The following is a 19,495-nucleotide window of genomic DNA, read 5'->3' as shown; positions in this document are numbered from 1 at the left end:
AACTGGAATTCGAGGTAAATGTAATTCGAAGCAATAATTAAAAATGGAACTTCGATGTAACTGTACATCGTGGCATAAAAAAAATTAACGAAAACATATTTTCGTTGTAAATGTATTCGTGTCAATTGTCGTCGAAGCAATTGTCATTCGTAACAAAAATGTCGGAGTAACATAACATCGTAGCACGCAACATTCGTGGTAACTGTGTTATCCCGTTGGCACGTCTTGACCGGAGTGCAGTGATTTTTTGGAACCCCTGACTGGCGACGGCGCTATGTTCATGCTGTTGCTATTGCCGCAATGAGCGTTGTCAACGGCTTTTGGTTTCCAATGTCTTTACGCATAAATACAAATTGATAACACTTTTCGGCTGTCGTTTATAGTTTTTTGTACCAGTCGCCTTCGCCTATTCAAATCGCATCGTAACCCGCGTCTGGTCTGGTTCCGGGCTAACGAACAATATAGAAATTCACTAATAGACACACAGCCAAAATGGGCGATAATAATCCACCAGAAGTGAACACCGAGCCGACCGAGGAGAACACAGGCGAAAATATCGACAAGAAATCGTTGGACGAAATGAACGAACACGTGAGTATAATAATGTATTACATACTGAAGCCTTGGTTAAAATTCTGGACTTCGAGCTCATAAAATATTTTGTTCATCCCTGACTTCGCTGGCACACCTACCCCCAAAATGTTCTCAATAGCCTTTGACCGGCCTCCGTATATCAAAGTCTAGAAAACCATGGAATTCCATCTTTGAATTTCTTTAGGTTAACAACTTGACAAGTTTTTACCCTTACTTGGGGCTCACCATTCATATTATTTCGTGCACCTAAAAACAGTTGATTATAGGTACTCCGAATATTTAACGGTTGTAGTAACAGCCTTATGCATCACTTAGTGATACCTATTTTGGCAAATTCATGTTGACAGACAAAAATTTGAAAAACAATTTTTAAACTGTCATAAAAAAACACATGTATTTATTTGCCTGAAACTAGTATGTAAAACATAAAAATAAAACTTAAAAACTAAGAGTTAATAAAAATTTTAAAAACTTAATAGTTATTTAAACAAGAAAATATAATATATTACAGGTTTAATATATTTTAATTAATATTAGTTTGTGTTGATTTGTAATGTGGTAAACATTTTTTTAGGTAGTTTCGTTAATTGACAAGTATGTAAAATAAATAATTAAAAATATTTTTTGGTGGAAATCATAAAAACTTTTAAATAATAACATAGTTGATTCACCTCTTCGAAAATAGGATGAAAAAATGTATAAGAAGCAAAAACTTAAAAAAAATTCAGCTTAAATGAAAAAACGTATTCAAAATAAATTGGTTAACCATAATATAAATTTTAAAAAGTCTTAAAAACTATAAATAATAAGTATAGTTAATAATTATTTCCGATTTTTATCAATAAAAACAATTACAATAAACAATTATAGTGGTGGCTTATGTACCACTAGATTTATTACGATCAAATTTTAAGTAGTCTAAGTACATATTATTGTAGAATTATTGATCTAGTCCAAAACTAGAATCATCAATTTAAAAACAATTTATTTATTTATGATTGTACGTCAAACAGTCTTAGAGCTTGTAATTTTAATACTATTCAAAAATTAAATTTTCTTTTCTACACTTATATTTTTTTTTTTTTTTTCGTACTGTGAAAGCCTAGTTTTTATATTATCTATTGTCCAAATAATATTTTTAATTAAATAATATAATAAAACAGAATTCCATTTTTTTTATGTTAAGCAAGCACAAAATTAAAAAAAAAAAGTAAAACAACAACAATCAAGAGTGTAAAACCACTTTTTTTTATCTAGCTACAATTGCTATGGAATTTTTACCATCAATATTTCTGTCAAAACCAATTGTGCCTTCGTTTGTATATTTAAAAACATATATATATATATATATATGATTTATTAACTTTTCTGTCATTGGGCTTTGCTCATTAATAATAAAATAAATAACTACTTACTAAAAATGAATATATAATGTATTTATTTTTCAGATTCAAGTTGTACTACAACAAATGAAAGATAAATTCCAAAGTATGTCCGATCAAATTTTATCAAAAAATATCCTTTTTTTATCAATCAATTTATGATTTATTGAATTAATTGCTATCTATTAATGGTTTTGTTTACCTAATAAATAAATATGTGTAAGCAACAATTCCTAAAGCAAAAGTATCGAAACAAACAAAAACTTGACCATTGTTTAGTTTGAATGTTCAAAGAAAACAATGAAATTTTGTGTTAAAATACTAACAACTTGCACTTTCTAAATATTTGTTTGGACAATATTTTTTCTTAACTCTGATTAACACTAGATGATATGGGATCTCGTATTGAAGATTTGGAGAAGAATATTTCCGACTTGATGAACAACGCTGGCCTCGAAACGCCAGACAAATGATGTTTACAATACTATCATGTAACACGGTATGAATAGTTACACAAGTCTATTCGGATATATATCGTCAATCATTATTTTGTACCTAAGACATAGTTATTTATTCAAAAAAACCAAGTCAACTTATGTAATTATTGATTTGTAATTGATAACAGTTTGGTTTCGTCTTCCTTCGTTTTTTTCATCACATCAAGACGTATAAATAATTTTCGGTTCAGCCACGATTCTTTTTCCTACGAGTGTTCTAAAACTAAAACTTAACATTAAAAGTCTTCGGCAAATCGATATATATATATATATGTTTAGTTTATAAATACCATTTAACTCTTTTGATGGCCAACAGTGATAGTAAATATTACGTTTTCTTTTTTTTATTATTATTATTCCTCCATTTGAAATATTTGTGTACCCATTAAATTGTTCAGTTTGTTTAAACTACTCAAATGTATTGTTTTATATCAATTAATAAAAATAAAAAATAAAGTATTGTAAAACGTGAACATTTACAGAACGATGCCTTTGTGATTATTATTATTGTAGCTTTAGCCTTTTTAATTTTAACCAAAAAACAATTTTAAAAGGCGTTATTTTTATTATCATTATTATTATTATCAACTACTAGTATGTAGTCACAAATTGTTCTCGGAATTTTTTTCTGGTACAAAAACAAAAAAATTATTTCTACCTAATAAATTCTCTTTGGTATAATAAATTATATTTAATTTAATTTTTGATTGCTGATGTTTGAACACAGTCTTAACGACTAAATTATTTATGTATTTATATATAATAGCCGTTACTATATAAAAATAAATATAATATTAAGCGTGTAATTATTAAGTAAAATATTACATGTATTTAATTTTAGGACATAATATAATTGATAGAGTTCATAGTTTATACTGTTAGCCTTGTCGTTATAATTATATTTCTAGATATTATTATGTTAATTGTTAGTATTAGATATTTTGTGTATTACTTAATATGAGAATAAAACCACAATATTACTACCGCAAAGAGAGGGTGCTAGTTTTTCAAATCCGAAACTGAATATAATACATACAGTTGTCGATTTCTATTAGTCTCCTCGGTTATATTAATTATTATTGGAGGTGATAGACAAAACAAGACATTTTTATTTTGTACGAGTTAGTAATATTATATTATATACAATAATAGTAAAAATAATCAATTTTGGTAGAATAATAATAATAATAATTGTACAATTTATTGATTTTAATTCCTTAAATATAAATTGGTAATAATAAGAAATGGTTATAGTACAAAAAAAAAACAATAGAATATAGAATAGAGTAAAAACTGTAGAGATTACATGAAATATTTTTTTTTATTTTAGATTCATATAAATATAGAATAGTTATTAACGAAAAGAAAAATTAGTTTACACAAATTAATAATAAATGTCGAATACCAAATTGTTACATCAAACAATCGAAACCTATTTTTACCTGTATACACGCGTTAGGCTGTGCAAGTTTTGTATCGACCCTGGTCGTAGAAGAACAATAATAATAAGTATCACGTACGTGTTATAACACAGAGATTATCTACGAAACAGTAAACTTAAAAATTAATTTACAAGTATCACATTGATTTACAACGCAGTCCGTTCGTCATAAACGATCACAGCTTCGTTTTCCACCAGCACGTCTGTGTCTTTGTTGAGGAACTGACTCCTGGATTTGCTCATGGCTATTATGGCTGCTTCATCGTTTCTCATACGATTCTTCCTTTTCTTGCTGAAATTAACCTACGACAAAATAAATTAATGTTTATTTTAGCTTTGAATTTATTGGTTTTATAGGGATATGTTATTTAATATTTATATATTTTTTTATTGTGTGTGAACCCAATATCTTTCAAACCGCTAATTCGATCAAGTAACAAGTCTGTAGATTAGAAATCGACCTGGAAGGTACTTTATTATTTATCCCTTCCCTTCAAAATCTAGAAAAACATTTAAATATTTTTCAACTGAGTTAAACTGCTCTATAATTTTTCTTAAAATAGTTCCAAATTTTTATATAATAAGACAAAATTTTATCGAGAAGTGTTGACAAACCAAAAAATTATAAACCGTTTCCCCCGAGGTGGACATTTTTCCTTTATTTCACTTTTTCGAAAAAAGTTTTAGAACTTAAGGTCTGATGGTAGGTTAGGTTAGGATCTGATCTATAACATAAACAATAATTCATTAGGGAAAATTGTACTTTTACTGAAGTCATATTCTAGGTTGCTATGTGTGAATGAATTAACAGTCAACAGATATTTAAAAATATTTTCACTGTATTGTAAACCATGAATACAGAGGTGACAACAGCAACAAATTATTATAGACGTAAGAACACCCCTATCGTATCCTTCTTAGTACTTAAAATATAATTTTAAGCACATTATAATTTATAGTCATTATAGGTACAATGCTTTTAACGATATTTGTATATCTACCATATTTTACAGATCTGTAACCAAGTGGTTTCATCACTTTCAGATATATTAAATCCTGTAAAACTTCATATTATAGAAATAATTGAATAAATTATACTTTTTTATTTATCGCTTCATTTAGATAAGAAATTATTCGAATAAATCTGCATTTATACCTTGGCATAAAGCTCTGATAGGTTATCAGATGTCGAAAACGGTCGTTTTTTATTTCGAACATTAGCTGGAAGACTTCTTGTACGCAATGTAAGTGTTTTTCCGTCCCACATCTCACAGTTGTCCAATACTGAAAGTAAAAAATTTATTTGAGTATAATCCAACATTAAACACAGTCCATGTATTTATTAGAAAAAACAACATATAGTTTTTATTTGCTTAAGACAGTCTTGAAGAACAATATTGTTAAAACTTTATAAGGGATTTGGTTTGCTTGAAAAATGTTTAATCATAAAGTAACTCGTGAAAAAACCCAGAAAATAAAATGTATTAGCTTAATTTCTAAAATTATAAATAAACACTTTTTTTTTTAAATACAAATTTTTAAATTTCAAACTTACAAGTGAAGTTTAAATATTTGTTTGAAAAATCTAAACTTAGACAAATTTAAATTATTTATTTTGTTATTTCTATGAAGTCTGCAACAAATTACTTAATAAAGAAATAAATTAAAGCTATCTTACTGATCTTTAGTGCTAATATTAAAAATATAATTTTTTTTATTTACTAAATTTTCTAAGTTAAGAGTAAAATATCTAATAATTAATGTAATCATTTTTTCGATTAGACTATTGTTTTCTAGTTTAATACGACAATGTTTAATAAAGCTTAAACCTTAAGTGCACGCGTCTTAAATTGTAACGTTTAACTACGCTAGCGATACGGAGTGCCGCAATGTCAGATCTGACCACTTTGAACTACTATTTGAGCACTGATAAGACAACATAAATAATGCAATGCTATCATGATCATCTAGTGTATTGATAATACAACATATAGAATGGCGTCTTGGTGTAATCACGTGGCCAATAACCGCGTAAATTAAAATGGCGCGAAAATGCGGTACGCCGTGCTGCTTAGCGTGCATTTAAGGGTTAATTTTTAAACAATATAAAAAATTATATTATAATAATTATAAAAAAATATTTTAATACAGCTAACTTCAACATACTAGTAATTATTTATTATTTTAAATCAAAATGGTTTGACACTTCATTAATCAGTAACAATCAAAATCTTCGATAATTATAATGAAGAAAATAAATAAACAAATAGCAACAAAGAGAAAATTTGTTTGATAAGCATCAATTGATGTACAAGAAGCACTTACTACTGCTGGAAGTAAACTGATTGGGATTAAACTCGGAGATTTCAGGTAACGTATCTGGAATAGGGCAATTGGGGTCGTGTTGTGTGTCGTTGTCGGCATATTGTAAATCCGGCTCTTCTAATGTATGGTCATTCAAAGATTCTTTAATTTCCCGAATACACGGATCCTAAAATATAAGTTTAAAATACATCTAAACATTTAAAGGCGCAAAACTACAATTGCATATTATGTTGCCACTTACAAAAGACTGAAGCTGTTTCACCGGAGGCACAGATGCGGATCGTGGTACGCAAGTTGTAGTCACTAACGTGGGAGGCTCGTCTATTTGATCGTTGAAAAACCAATTATCAGGAGAACCTTCTCTTTCAGGGAACAGTTCCACAATTCGATTGCTATATACAAAATTCCCGGTTTTCGGATCTAAAAACACAGTGGAGTACCTATAAAAAATAATAATTATTAATTTTTAATCGGTGTTGAAGAAATTGGGGTAATCAAACCCAAATTTCACAGAATTATTTTTTATCATAAAAAAATGGGAAGGGGTTTGCAAATAAAATTCTAATTTAACGTTTTTTTTACCACCCTAATATAAATATAATATGTATTTACGGGATGTCCCACAAATATTTAACAAATTAAATAACTTTTATTCTAGTAAATATGTTTTTAATTGATTTATACTCATTGGCGCTATAAACACTGTTTTGTATGGCACTTAACTATTTTACTTTTATTAATTTTTTTTTTTTTTTTTTAAATCAAGATAGCCATTTTATTAAAAATAATTATAAAAATTATATGAGAATTTTGAATAGTCATTAATTAGTTTTGGATAATTACTTTTTAAGTTATTAAAGGGTAAAATATAAAACAGGTGGTGGAGTGCGGTAAAGTGTGCGAGTTAATTGTATCTGAACGCATTACTCTACCGCATCCACCTCCTATCCTACACTCATAACTTCAATAACTTTAAAAGTAATTATCCAAAACTGGTGTTCAACATTTTCAGCAAATTATTCATAATAAAAGGTTATCTTAAATTTAAAAAAAAGTAAAACAATTAAGAGCAATACAAACCATAGCGTTTAGACTCATTAATTTATATCAATTTAACAAAAGAAATCTTAAAAACAATCACTAAAACAAAAGTTATTTAATTTGTTAAATCTTTCTGAGACACCATGTATATATATATTTTTTTAAATATTTTATAAATCATTTTTATTTTAACTTATAATAATTATCCAAAAACTGGCATATCACTGTTAAAATTACAATTTTAACACACATTATATTTATAATATTTACCCGGGTATATGAGAATTACTCCTCTGTTCTTCTTCATCGCTGCTATGTACTAAACAAATAAATTGGAAAAAAAATGTCAATGTAGTAATATAATATATTATAATAGCTTTGAGTATTTGCATTTAGACTATACCTGTTTTTTTTTTGCAAAAACAGCAATACCAAATTGTGAATACGAGAGTTGAGGAAATCAATACTATAACTACTATGGTACATATAATAAGGACTAAAAGTTGATCTTTATCAAGTTGCCATCCTAGAATGTCCAAATCCCAATTGTAATTATTGGACATATCCTATAAAAATGTTAAACAATTTATTATTACACATTTTTATTACAATTTGTAAATTTAATAGAAAATAACCATTTTTGCAAAAGAAACCGACAAGGCTTGACAAGGCAATGCACAAAATATTAGATATTTTGGAAATCCCTAGCATCTTATCTTAATTATCGCGAACAAACAACTAATTCTTGGTTTCCAATTTGAAGTTTTAGCCAAATTTTGAAACCAACTATTCAGCTAAGGGTAAAATGTTTTGGCACGGACACTCAATGATGTAATGTACAATTTAATGACCTTATATGTTAAAATTAAAATTTTCAGATGACGGCCAATTATGATAAGTTAATTCATATTTTTTTTTCTTGACAAAATTAAATACCGTTTATCATAAGAAAATTGAATGTGCTAGTATTCTTAAGTTTAAAAAAAAATCGGCTTAGAATACAATTTTATATTATTTAAAATAGTTTTGCATCATACAAAATTACATACTGGAGGCCACATTTTCGCTGTCAATGTAGTCGATTGCTTAAACACTGTAGCACCTGATTTATCTTCAATGTCTGGCTGTATGAGTTCATCTGAAAAAAAAACAAATGTTTTTAAATATCAATTTTTATTTTTAAATTTAGCTTAAATATATTTTGTATCCTTCTAATTTATTTGTTTTTTTAGATAGTTAAAACACATTACAATTTGTTATAGATTTTACTCGTCTGTAATCATTTCTTTTTCGAATAAAAACTTCAAATGGTTGCAATTACTTACAGTCAGTAGTTTTAACAATTGATAAAAATACATTTTCATGACATTCGTTTTAAAATAATCAAGTTGAAAAATTTTAAATTCAAAACTAACCCAATAAACAAGTTGATTAATTGTTAACTTGAATAGACTGAAGACAATCATATCTTAGAGCATTATAAATATTTTAATAACACAATTGCTTAGGTAAAGGGTAATTATTTTTGGTGTAGGTACAGTTTTTTAGTTGATACATTTTAGATCTATATTAGACACAACCTGTTTTCAGAACTAGAGTTATTATTTTATAAGGCACATTAGAATATGTCCTTCAAATGTTTACTTCTAATTAATATACAATAATATCTGATAATATTTCCGAGATAAGTATACCTATAATGATTATGACATAAATATAACATGTCTAAAAGGGCAACAGGAAATGTTTTATAAGAGTTGATATGTTTATATAGTTAGAAACAATAGCCAGGAAATTGGGCAACAAGTAACCAAAAATGTATTATTGTGAAGAAAAATAAAAGATTACTGTAGGTCAGGGGCAATAGGAACGAATCAAACTTAGTAGTCAAATTTAACACAATCATTTGTTACTGTTATGACTTATAATATAGGTCTCCCCTACAGTTTACTAAATATTAATTTAAAAAGTAAACATAAAATAATTTGTGCCCAACAGCAAAATATGCTCAACTCATTAAACCAAATTAAATTGAAAATAGCAGTATGCAATAACAATAACCAAAAATTAAAATTGAAACCTATTTATACAGAAATAAATGATACAATGACACAAATGTTTATTAAGTTACCTTTGAGATAAGGACTTTACAATTGAAAATATTATTTGTTGCGCAAGAAGGAATAATATGAAAAATTGCTAATTAGATAAAACAAAGCTAACATACCATTACGTTCAGTTATATCCGGTAGACACATCGAAAACTGAAAGAAATTAGTACAACAGCGCTAACTATATGTAATGTTTAAACACTACCTAGGTACGTTTAAGGCTAAGGATTTATCACTGACGCTAATGTTTCAAAAAGTACCATGCAATATATTTTTTTATTACAACTTGAACTGTACAATATGAATTTGTTAACACAAAAACGATTGGTAATGTATCAGGGCACAACAATAATATCTAGACTAGCTATTATTACAGACTACTGTTTGAATTATATAGTATAACATTTTAGAGAATAGTAATACTAATAATTATTATTACTAGTAAACCACTTACGTTGTTGGTTGTCGTCTCGGAGGCGACACTTTTATTGTGTTTATTCGACTGAAGTCAAGAACAATGGAGAAAAAACAACAAAATAAAAAAGTAATAAATTATAGTCAATTATTGATAAATACAGCATTGGTCGATTATTTTTATTGCGGTTTTAATTACATGATGAAATCGAACTACCGAGAAACGTACAGACAAGCGAATGGGGGGTAGATACTTTTTACGAGACAAATTTGCAACTATTGAAACATAATAATTATAATATCAGTCATTATTCCCTGTTAATTGGTGTGTATGTGAATGTCTTTGTTTGTGTGTGTGTATCTATTATGTGGGTTTGTTATCATTAATTTATGTTCTCGTCCGCGGCTGTTTCCGTGTTGTGATAAGGCACAGGTTGCGTTTACACCATGGAGCGTGGACAGAGGCTGAGTTCACACCACGGTTGTCTACTAATGTAGACAACCGTGGTTCACACATAAGCCGTTCGTTGATCAGACCGTATTTGACCTTCAACGGCTACCGTGTTGAATTTGACTTTTCTCACGCCGTCGGGATTATTTTTTTAGGCGGAAAGTCCAGAAGTCTACCTTTATCTAAAAACTAACTGTCATTAGAGTTGACAATAATCTGGGGTTATATTATTAAAAAGCCCAACTCGCTTAGATTTTTTTGATTCTGCATAAACCTCATAATACCCATATTTTTTGGTAAATACCAAACATTGCTGGGCTTAACCCGATTGGTTTTTGTTGCCGACTCCGTTTTGGAAATTTCGGAGATAAGAAAAAAAACTACAATCATTTCTGAAGACAATTACTGTCAGCTAACACTCCTGCTCCCCTCCCCCTCACTAAACGCCGGCCTTGGTTCTTTGTTTACCGCGCGGATACAGAGGAAGAGGAGAATGATTATAAAAGCTATGGAAATTGTTTTCTCCCCGGAAACAAAAAAAAGATTATTTGACTTGGTTCTTAGAGAATTACATTAAGGTGTATGTTGTGAATACATAATAATTTAATAAAATAAAATAATGTAGAATGAACCATTTTTGCCGTGTCATGGTCTATTATGTTTTTAATAAGATCTTTATGTTTTATTTATATTTTACATTGGTAATTTTACTTTTTTTCGGTCAACTTTCACGCTTAAACGTTTAAATGATTCAACGGAAAAATAAAACGGTGAAATTCTATGAGAACCTACGACGTTTAAAAAGACGTGTGAACCAAAAAACAAAAAGGATAATTACATCCTTCCGTTAAAGTCTACGCGATGTGTATAGTACTTAAGCAAAAGCCATTGACGACTCGAGTTTTTATGTTGTATAAAGTTAACACAAGTTTTTGTATAATTTGTCGGATGTAACATATTCACGCTCTTATATAATTATTTTAATTTGTACTAATTATTTACCACACTGGCCGAAATTTGTTGCTGAAGAGTTGTATAACATTTGGTCACATTATATTTATTACCTATTAAAATATTATTTAAGAGCATAAAATACGAATATTTTGTAGAAAATAATATAAAACAATTGATATACAAATAATTTGCTCGATGATTATATTATAATAAGATAACTTATATGTCCAAAATCGTTCAGGAAACTCAGTAATTTCTTGTGTTCAAAATGTCCTAAAAATAGTTTTTCGAGAAAATTAAGACCTTCTTACTATAAATAAAATGTTAATCCAATCTAGAAAAAAAACATCAAACTGCTTTATTTACTATAAAATTAAATGTGATTCTGGATTCAAGTTGTCTATTATTTTTTTTTTGTTTATTTAAATTGTATTTATGTAATATTTCACAATGCAGAATAATTAACATAATAGATGAAGTACTTACAAAAGTCAGATGGAGTGAAGAGGCCTCATAGAGGAGGAACTTCGACAGAGTAATAAATAAGTCTTAATTTTCAAAAAAATTATGTGTATGCTTACAGAAATTCATTTTTTATAAATTCTCCACTTTTTTTATATTTTAGACTCGAGAAAAAACTTTTTTTTGTTAAATGTCTATCATGTTGATACCTAATGATAACATTTCCGTATTAATAATAACTAATAAGAAATAACTCCAAAAGACTAGCGACGTCATTAATCTCACTATAATTTCTCAACCCTGAACCCCACAGTGCTTATTTCCTTGAAATGTATAATAATTTTACTGTCCGTCCGATATCTTTAATAAATAGTGATGGTCCAATGTTCTTTGGTTATTCTGGTCATTGTTTGGTATAAAATAATTTAAAACGGGTGCTATTTAAACTTCAATCCTTTTACAGTTGGGTTTTTGATTAAACCGCTTAAATGTTGAACGAGACGTAAAATTAATGTTAAGTTATACTTTAAGCCCTAGTTTGTGCGAAAGTCCCAGGCTGTTGATTTAGGACAAAATCGGCTCAGAATTTCTTGATAATTATTACCCGCAACTGTCAACTTAAGGATTTATGCAGTATTATTAAATAGGTATATATCAAATAGACGTTGTTACGCCGTCCTCTGTGTGCACAATCAATGTACCTTACCTAACCTTCACCTAAACTACTTTAAGCGCTCAGCTGCGTAAATGTTTTATATTATTTTTAAATGCGATATTTTTTTTTTTATTTTTATGACTAAAACAATTATTACATATGAAGAAATACTGTAATTAATTCAGAAAAATGTGCTATACTAGTAAAATTCTGCATTGAATTTTCCTTACTAACAGGGTGGTAAAAATCGGTTAGAGTATTATATTCTAGCATGAAAAAACGTTAACCTATGTCCTATACCAATAGGTATATGGATTATGATAAATATGACTTAACAAGAAATATCACAGTAAAAAAATAACAATTGATTTCGTTCCCGGAAATATTTTCTTAGAAAAAAAGTACACTGAGAAATAAAACTGATTTGGTAAAAGAACTCGGATGGATTCGTTTCCGCCGTATAATTGTATACATTATTAATTGATGACGGAAGATATTTGAACAATACTAAAAAAATTCATTATGCCATTGGTTTTTGCAAAAATAATTCATGAAACCTGAGTTTTTACATAAAAAACTGTAAGTACCACTCCAATCAACTACTGCAAATACTACAATCAACCTACTGACAACAAATTCTTAACATTCGACAATTACAGCCAGATACTGTGCTAAATATGTAAATGCTAACCTCACTATACACCCTAAGCTTAAACCTAACTACGGCAAATGTATTCAAACACTTTTTTTTATCACACGAGGGTCAAATCGACTTTTTTGTTTGTGGTGAAAAAATTTAACAACAATAGCGTTTGCGTTTTTATATACACCTAATATGACTAAATAACAATGAAATATGAAACTCTTCGAGAATAATAAGTCCCCCCAGTAGTGTTTAAAAAAAAAACCACACATATCACATTTCATCTTTTTTTCCGACGATGACATCCAACGAGAACGGGTGGCTTGTACTTGAAGTTAAAGCATGAGCACTACACATCAGGTACTTAAATAATTGGCCGCTTCTCAATTTCCACAAAGATACCAACTAAACCAGAATACGCTTTGACGAAAACGCGTACGTGGTAAAATACAAATCAAACCACTTAGGAATGCTTTGGTAAAGAATATCAAATTTGAGATAGCGGTATTTTTGTACTTAAAAGTACGTATAGAGAAAAACGATATTTTGGATCTATCGATCGGTATTAGGTAGATACAATACACTGTGCGTATTGAAAAAAATTTGTAAAATTATTATATGTCGAATAATTAATTACAATTTTACAAACATTTAAATTTCACATAAACAATTGAATATTTCGCTTCCAATATTTGTACATAATGTGTAAAAAGTATTACTTAATTTCTCAAAAATGCACTAATCTATCTATTAATTTATTTGTGTTGACCAATGCGAATGTGATAGTAAATTGTATTACACATAAGTATAAACTGACGATTAATTTTTTCATACAAGATTATTTTAACGTTTAACTGCAAATTGCTCAATGACTAAGTATTTAGCCAGTTATCTCGAAAACTGGTAATATATATTTTTACATGCAAAACAAATGAGGGGGAACTGTTTTCTGTTGGTCACGTGACATCCTCGTTAGCCGTCGTTTATTTACTTGAAAACCGATGATATAAATGAATAGGGTGTAGGCACAATAGACACCCAATGACAAATCCTCCAAAATATGCTACTTGACTGTGACATTATGTTCAAAGAACAACGAAATAATGAATAATGAACGAGATAGAACATATTGAAGTGTAAATAATACAACAACAAATAACCTACAAAAAGTAATTAAGATTAAATTTAGTTATACCTGATCGAAAACGTAGTACTTCTTATTTATTGTTTTTTTTTCAATGGATTTCAAAATAATTTGGAACTGATATCATTTAGATATAAAGACAAGTACAGTACATACCACTATTGGATTTGTATTGCGACATGGTGGATGTTTCCAAATCGAATTCCTCAGAACTTCCATAGAGCGTAGACGTTGTCGGATGTAATTCATCATCGATTATAATACCAATATCACTTTCGTCTGCCGACACGTCCGGATGCAATTCATCTAAACTTACACCAATAAAACTGCTGTTTTGCGACGTCGAAATCCTAATGGTATCCCAATGCTCTCCGTAGTTTAAGAAATACGAGATGATTATCTCAAGGTACTGTAGTATAGTAAATTGCATTTTTTTTATTCTTCTTTTTAATCAAAAGCGTCCGTAAATCAACTAAAACAACAGCAGCTACGCCGAACGCGCGAGAGCACAAGTGATGAATAATGCTTCGAAGTAATCTCAATACGGCAATTATTTATTATTTATTATTTATTTACTATCAATGCGTGCAATACAGGGTGATTCTTTTATCATATACCACTCAATATCTCATAGGGTTTAGTATTATTTTTATCTTCGCGCATTTCCCAACCGCACTTCACTTCTCAGGAGGAGTCCCATCCTAACTTTAAAAATAGTTTTCCAAAACTGGTTATCGACCAGTCAACATTTTTAGTACATTATTCTTAATTTAAAAAGTTAATAAAATATATACGTTACCATTTAAGTTTCAAAAGTCGCTATCGAAAAAACTAAGAAAAAACCAAAAAAAAAATTGTGAAAAATTGAGATCACATTGTATAACAATATGGAAAAAAAAATTGTAATTTCTTATTAAACCCTATGAGATATTGAGTGGTTCATAATAAAAGAATCATAAACCGAATAAATTAAATTTTGAAATTATTCAACTCGGACTGTTCGATAACGTTCAAATAATGATTCTAATCGTATCTTGTCGACCTAAAAAAAAAATATTTAAAAATTTTAGATCCGTAGTACAACGGTGGTAAGGTTAAAAAAAACCACACAAATGCAAAATAATTATTCGAAAGTATGTTCTTAACTCCCATAAATGGACATATGGATATTGATAAATTAACTCTTGCAATCATTGTGATGCAAAACACATCAACTTCCGAGCACTTTTCGAGATGTGACACATTAAGTGAGAATTCAAAAATGTTTTATCACTATCACATCATAATATTAAGTTTACTTTAAATACAATGTATCTACTTAGTATGGAGTATGCACATAAATTGTAATAAATGAATACATATAACCTACAGCGAGTACAGACTACTAACGACGCGATGGGAGCGGTAACTCTATTTTTGTACACACGCCGATGACAGATAATCACCGTTAAACAGAGCTACTCTGCACAGAAAAGATAAACAAGGCATTATGATTAAATTTGATAAACATAGAAAATATAATACATATGTAATAATTTTAAAGACTGATTTAGTCGTTTACGGAACTCCCATCGATTCTAGTATTCTACGCTGTGTAGTTTTCCAATCAAACAAAATCGTGTCTCAAATCCAAAAATATTAGTTTTTAGTTACTAATTATTTAAAGTTATTATATATATTTTTTATAAAACCAACTGGACAGTTTACACGGGTAGGCTGAAAAGTCACTAGTATGCACACTTTTGGTTCCAACTTCTATTTTAACGTCGATGCCACCGAACGGTTCAAACGGATTTCCCTTGACTATCTGACGACAGCTGTATATATAATTACTTTAATAGTATTAATAATTCTTATCACCCTGTCAGCTGTAGTCTGTAAACAATAATTAGTCATCCGAACTGTTAGAAGTATAGACAAATATTTATTTAAATAATTTCAAGTAGGTGGCCACTTGCCATAACAGCTATTTGTCAATTAACTATTTATGTATGCTATATTTATTTAATTCATAATATATTATTTGTGGATTGTAAAATAATTAAATATCGACTTAAAATAATGTACCAACAAAAAGTGTATTTATAATTACAATATAATTAGGGGTTTTACTACTTCCTCGACAAACAACTTTATAACAAACAGCGTTTGATAACAGATTTTTGAAATTTGTCTATATAACATAATATCTTATGTTGTATAGACAGGTCTAAACATCAGCCTAATTTTCAGACCTTTCAAGTCCAAAACTATCCTTTTAAACTGTACATTAAAAATTAGTATCTAAACAACAAAATAGGCATACAAAATATACTGCAATACTGAAAACTCATGGTTAGACCTATACCTTGAGTCCAAAATGTCACAATAATTCATTAAGTTACTTATGGTTAATTAGATTTTTCATTTTCCATAAGAGCACACAAAGTATAGAATATAATGTTGTTGGTATAATTAGACAGGTGTGACGAGTGCACTCTTTTGATAAACTGAATATTATCAACACTTCTACACTCGTTGTGTACAAATATGAAAGCCTAAGATTACAACATTTACTCTTAGAGAGTAGAGTCTATGTCAAGTTTATTAAACTTGGACATGGGTCACTGTACTTATGTATAAATATATATACTTAAAAAAACGTAGGTAATTATTGAATTATGGATCCGTAATTGATAATACAATACCTAGTTTACACGATTAGGCATTAGATCGATTTTCTAATCTTTTTATAGACACTAGGTACGATTATTTTGAACGACAGTTAAAAGTTTTTAAAAAAAAAAATGCTTGAAAAAGTAGAAAACGCAGTTGTTCCAAAAGTCCAGTGCCACACCAATAGTATTTAAAGTTACTTAATTAAATTTAAAATAAATCATGTGTATAGGACGAAATTTAAGACTGATATTAAACAGATAACGTACCTACTCGAAATTACACTAACCGTAAAATAAATTTGAATTACACATCGTCGCGGACCGTAAGTACCGTATGTACTCAATATGTTGAATTTTTTTCTAGGGTGGAGGGGGGTAAATCGAATATTTATATACCCAAAACATCGTTATGATTTTATGTAGGCAACTTACTCTTCCTGTAGTCTTGGTAAGTGTATTCCAGATAATCGTAATCGCTCGCGTCTTCCATTTTGGACGCTCTCGATGTGGATAAAATATTATAATAGATAAACACTGTCTATAATATTATTATGGCGATCCAATTAAACCGCCCGTTTTGAGTAATGTTATCGAAATTGAACGATGACAGTAACACGCACAGATCAACAGCGATTTACTGCTGTTGGTAGGTAAATCTAACACTCGAGTGTTAGGTACAACACCTTTAAAAAAAACAATAAAATTTTAATAAAAAATCGAGACGGTCAAGAAAGAAATGAAAAATGGATAAAAAATATTATTGCGGTTGAAAAAAATTAAACGAATCGAATTACAAACACGTGAGTTTTAAAATAGGCACATAAAATTAACAGTGGCGGTGACGACATTCACCAACACCGGACGGTTGACGGCGAGACCGTGGACTGATGAGGGTTGCTAGTACCGAAACTTGTACAAGCGGTCGGCGACCGTCTCCACCGGCACAGAGGCCGCCTCCGTCGTCGGGCACAATAATAATTTTAGATTTGGTTTCCCTCCTCGGCTCTGTATCATATCATTGTCGCCGTCCGGTGGCTTTACCTTTGATCACATATACCTAGTATAATGTTTTATTATTATGGTCTATTTATATAGGCGTTCGGTACAGGTACCAGTTGCTGTGTTCGCTGTTCAATCACAATACAACGGGGATTTGCACCGCCCAATGTGTTTATATTTTATTTTTCAATATTTTGTCAGGATTTTTTTTTTCCATAAGACACAAAAAATATATATATAATCTCACTCACGCCCACCCATCGGGATTTAACAATATAGGTACGATCGTGCCAGGTGTGTCCCGACGGACAACGAGGACGGTAAAATCATATCGAAGGGTGAATCAGAAATGAACATCAGCAGTAGTATTAGAGCAGTTGCATAAAATCGAGGATTTCACGTCCTGGGAGGTGGAGAAGGAGGCTCTAGGATAGAGTTGGCCAAAAACCTCGAATCTTTTTTGGGGTTCTTTTACCTATCTAATGGGTAGGTTTTTGTATTTGGGTCCAGAAAATGTTTTTAGTACCTATTAAGTTACCAAAACGTATATAACTTTGCTACTTGAAATGCCCATACAGCTTAACTTTCCTTCTTGTAGGAATGCCTATTATTTATTTGAAATTTGCTTTGGTGTTGTACAAAATTGAGTTTTATAGATTTAGCCTCTTTTTCTTGCATACGATTAATAATGAGCTGATTATAATTCAACACGAATAATGCACAAGAATATTTTAAAATTTTACTTGTCATTGTAGGCGAACACGTCGCATACATAATGAGCTTCCAAGTTTGTGCTCCTTGGAAACGAAAATCTCATTGAAAGCTTGGTGGGAATTTGGCATGTGTTTTCATAAGTAGTAAAATGACAATATTTCGCCAAAATAGTCATTTTTAAAAATAACTAAGTATAATTAAATATTTAACAAATTACATTACTGTTTTCTATTTTCCTTGTACCTATAAATCAAGTTTTGTTTTTAAATATATTTATTATGAATCAAACAAAACGAAGTTACTTCTTCACTGAATATATTTTAACGGGTTATTGTTGTTTTCTCAAGCATTTATGAATAAAATAACTTAAACAGGCTTAATGTAGTATGGTAATATATTTCCCATAAGAGTTATTGTGTTTATAGCATCATGACTCATGACATTCATATCTGTTACAGTACAGTCTAAACCAAAATTTCTAAAATATAAATGCGTAATACATATTTCATGTTCATTGAAAAATCAGTTTACACAGAAAGCATCTAGTTTAAGCATTATAGTATGCTTTTTTCCCCATTTTTTTTTTTGTTTGAACCTAATATAGTTGCTTTGACGTTTTCTACGTCAATATTATGTTGTTTGATACTTAATTTTAAATTCACTTAATAAGGCAATTTAAGCGTTTATTTAGCTGTTAAAAAACTTTGTAAACCCGAATTAAAAAAAAAAACGAAGCTTACATAAAAGTATACCTAAGCTAGGTTTATAATATAAAGTTTTAATATATTGCATATAATATAGTCCATGAGAATAAGCTAAATATAGCATATTGGATAATCGGCTTACTTTTATGCGTAACTAATTATAGATCAAATTATAAGTGTTGCTAATGGGTGACTTCTTAACAAGCCTGTATTTCAATTTTATTCTCTTATCATATAAGCTTATTGTACAGATTTATGTATAGATTGTTTATATCTAATAAAACAAAAATTAAAAAAACTAATTATA

At 29.2% G+C, this 19,495-nt stretch overlaps 2 protein-coding genes across 4 annotated transcripts; one reads left to right on the top strand and one right to left on the bottom strand.

Annotated features, from left to right (window-relative positions):
• Nucleotides 1-316: 316 nt before the first annotated feature.
• Nucleotides 317-2,948, top strand: LOC126837149 (heat shock factor-binding protein 1). Its single transcript, XM_050570979.1, has 3 exons — nt 317-591; nt 2,043-2,109; nt 2,361-2,948. The coding sequence occupies exons 1-3, from the start codon at nt 493-495 to the stop codon at nt 2,447-2,449; spliced, it is 255 nt and encodes an 84-aa protein (XP_050426936.1). The 5' UTR covers nt 317-492; the 3' UTR covers nt 2,450-2,948.
• Nucleotides 2,949-3,656: 708 nt separating this feature from the next.
• Nucleotides 3,657-17,670, bottom strand: LOC126837147 (uncharacterized). 3 transcript variants are annotated; one of them, XM_050570975.1, is made up of 8 exons: nt 14,271-14,559; nt 8,330-8,418; nt 7,684-7,846; nt 7,551-7,599; nt 6,481-6,679; nt 6,240-6,405; nt 5,071-5,198; nt 3,657-4,217 (listed from the first exon to the last, which is right to left on the bottom strand). In XM_050570975.1, the coding sequence occupies exons 1-8, from the start codon at nt 14,542-14,544 to the stop codon at nt 4,062-4,064; spliced, it is 1,224 nt and encodes a 407-aa protein (XP_050426932.1). In that variant the 5' UTR covers nt 14,545-14,559; the 3' UTR covers nt 3,657-4,061. The 3 variants fall into 3 exon arrangements, with proteins under 3 accessions (XP_050426932.1, XP_050426933.1, XP_050426934.1); XM_050570976.1 differs by lacking the exon at nt 14,271-14,559 and adding an exon at nt 17,204-17,670 and having other exon boundaries at nt 3,665-4,217; XM_050570977.1 differs by lacking the exon at nt 14,271-14,559 and adding an exon at nt 9,508-9,665 and having other exon boundaries at nt 3,665-4,217.
• Between the last annotated feature and the right edge of the window lie 1,825 nt (nt 17,671-19,495).

This window comes from Adelges cooleyi, unplaced genomic scaffold (assembly GCF_023614345.1).
Source record: "Adelges cooleyi isolate 19-005CV unplaced genomic scaffold, UGA_ACOO_1.1 ACOO_flye_CR_arks_rails_tigmint_CR_PRNA_247, whole genome shotgun sequence".
Taxonomy (NCBI): Eukaryota; Metazoa; Arthropoda; class Insecta; order Hemiptera; family Adelgidae; genus Adelges; species Adelges cooleyi.
The sequence above is the reverse complement of the archived record's forward strand: the minus strand, read 5'-3'. Positions and strand labels throughout refer to the sequence as shown.

Coding starts and splice junctions, on each gene's coding strand:
- LOC126837149 (XM_050570979.1), top strand. CDS start 493: ATGGGCGATAATAATCCACCAGAAGTGAACACCGAGCCGACCGAGGAG. Junction 592..2,042: donor TGGACGAAATGAACGAACAC/GTGAGTATAATA, acceptor TTTATTTTTCAG/ATTCAAGTTGTACTACAACA. Junction 2,110..2,360: donor CGATCAAATTTTATCAAAAA/ATATCCTTTTTT, acceptor TCTGATTAACAC/TAGATGATATGGGATCTCGT.
- LOC126837147 (XM_050570975.1), bottom strand. CDS start 14,544: ATGCAATTTACTATACTACAGTACCTTGAGATAATCATCTCGTATTTC. Junction 6,680..7,550: donor AGTAATTCTCATATACCCGG/GTAAATATTATA, acceptor TATTTTTTATAG/GTACTCCACTGTGTTTTTAG. Junction 4,218..5,070: donor TATCAGAGCTTTATGCCAAG/GTATAAATGCAG, acceptor ATTTTGTCGTAG/GTTAATTTCAGCAAGAAAAG.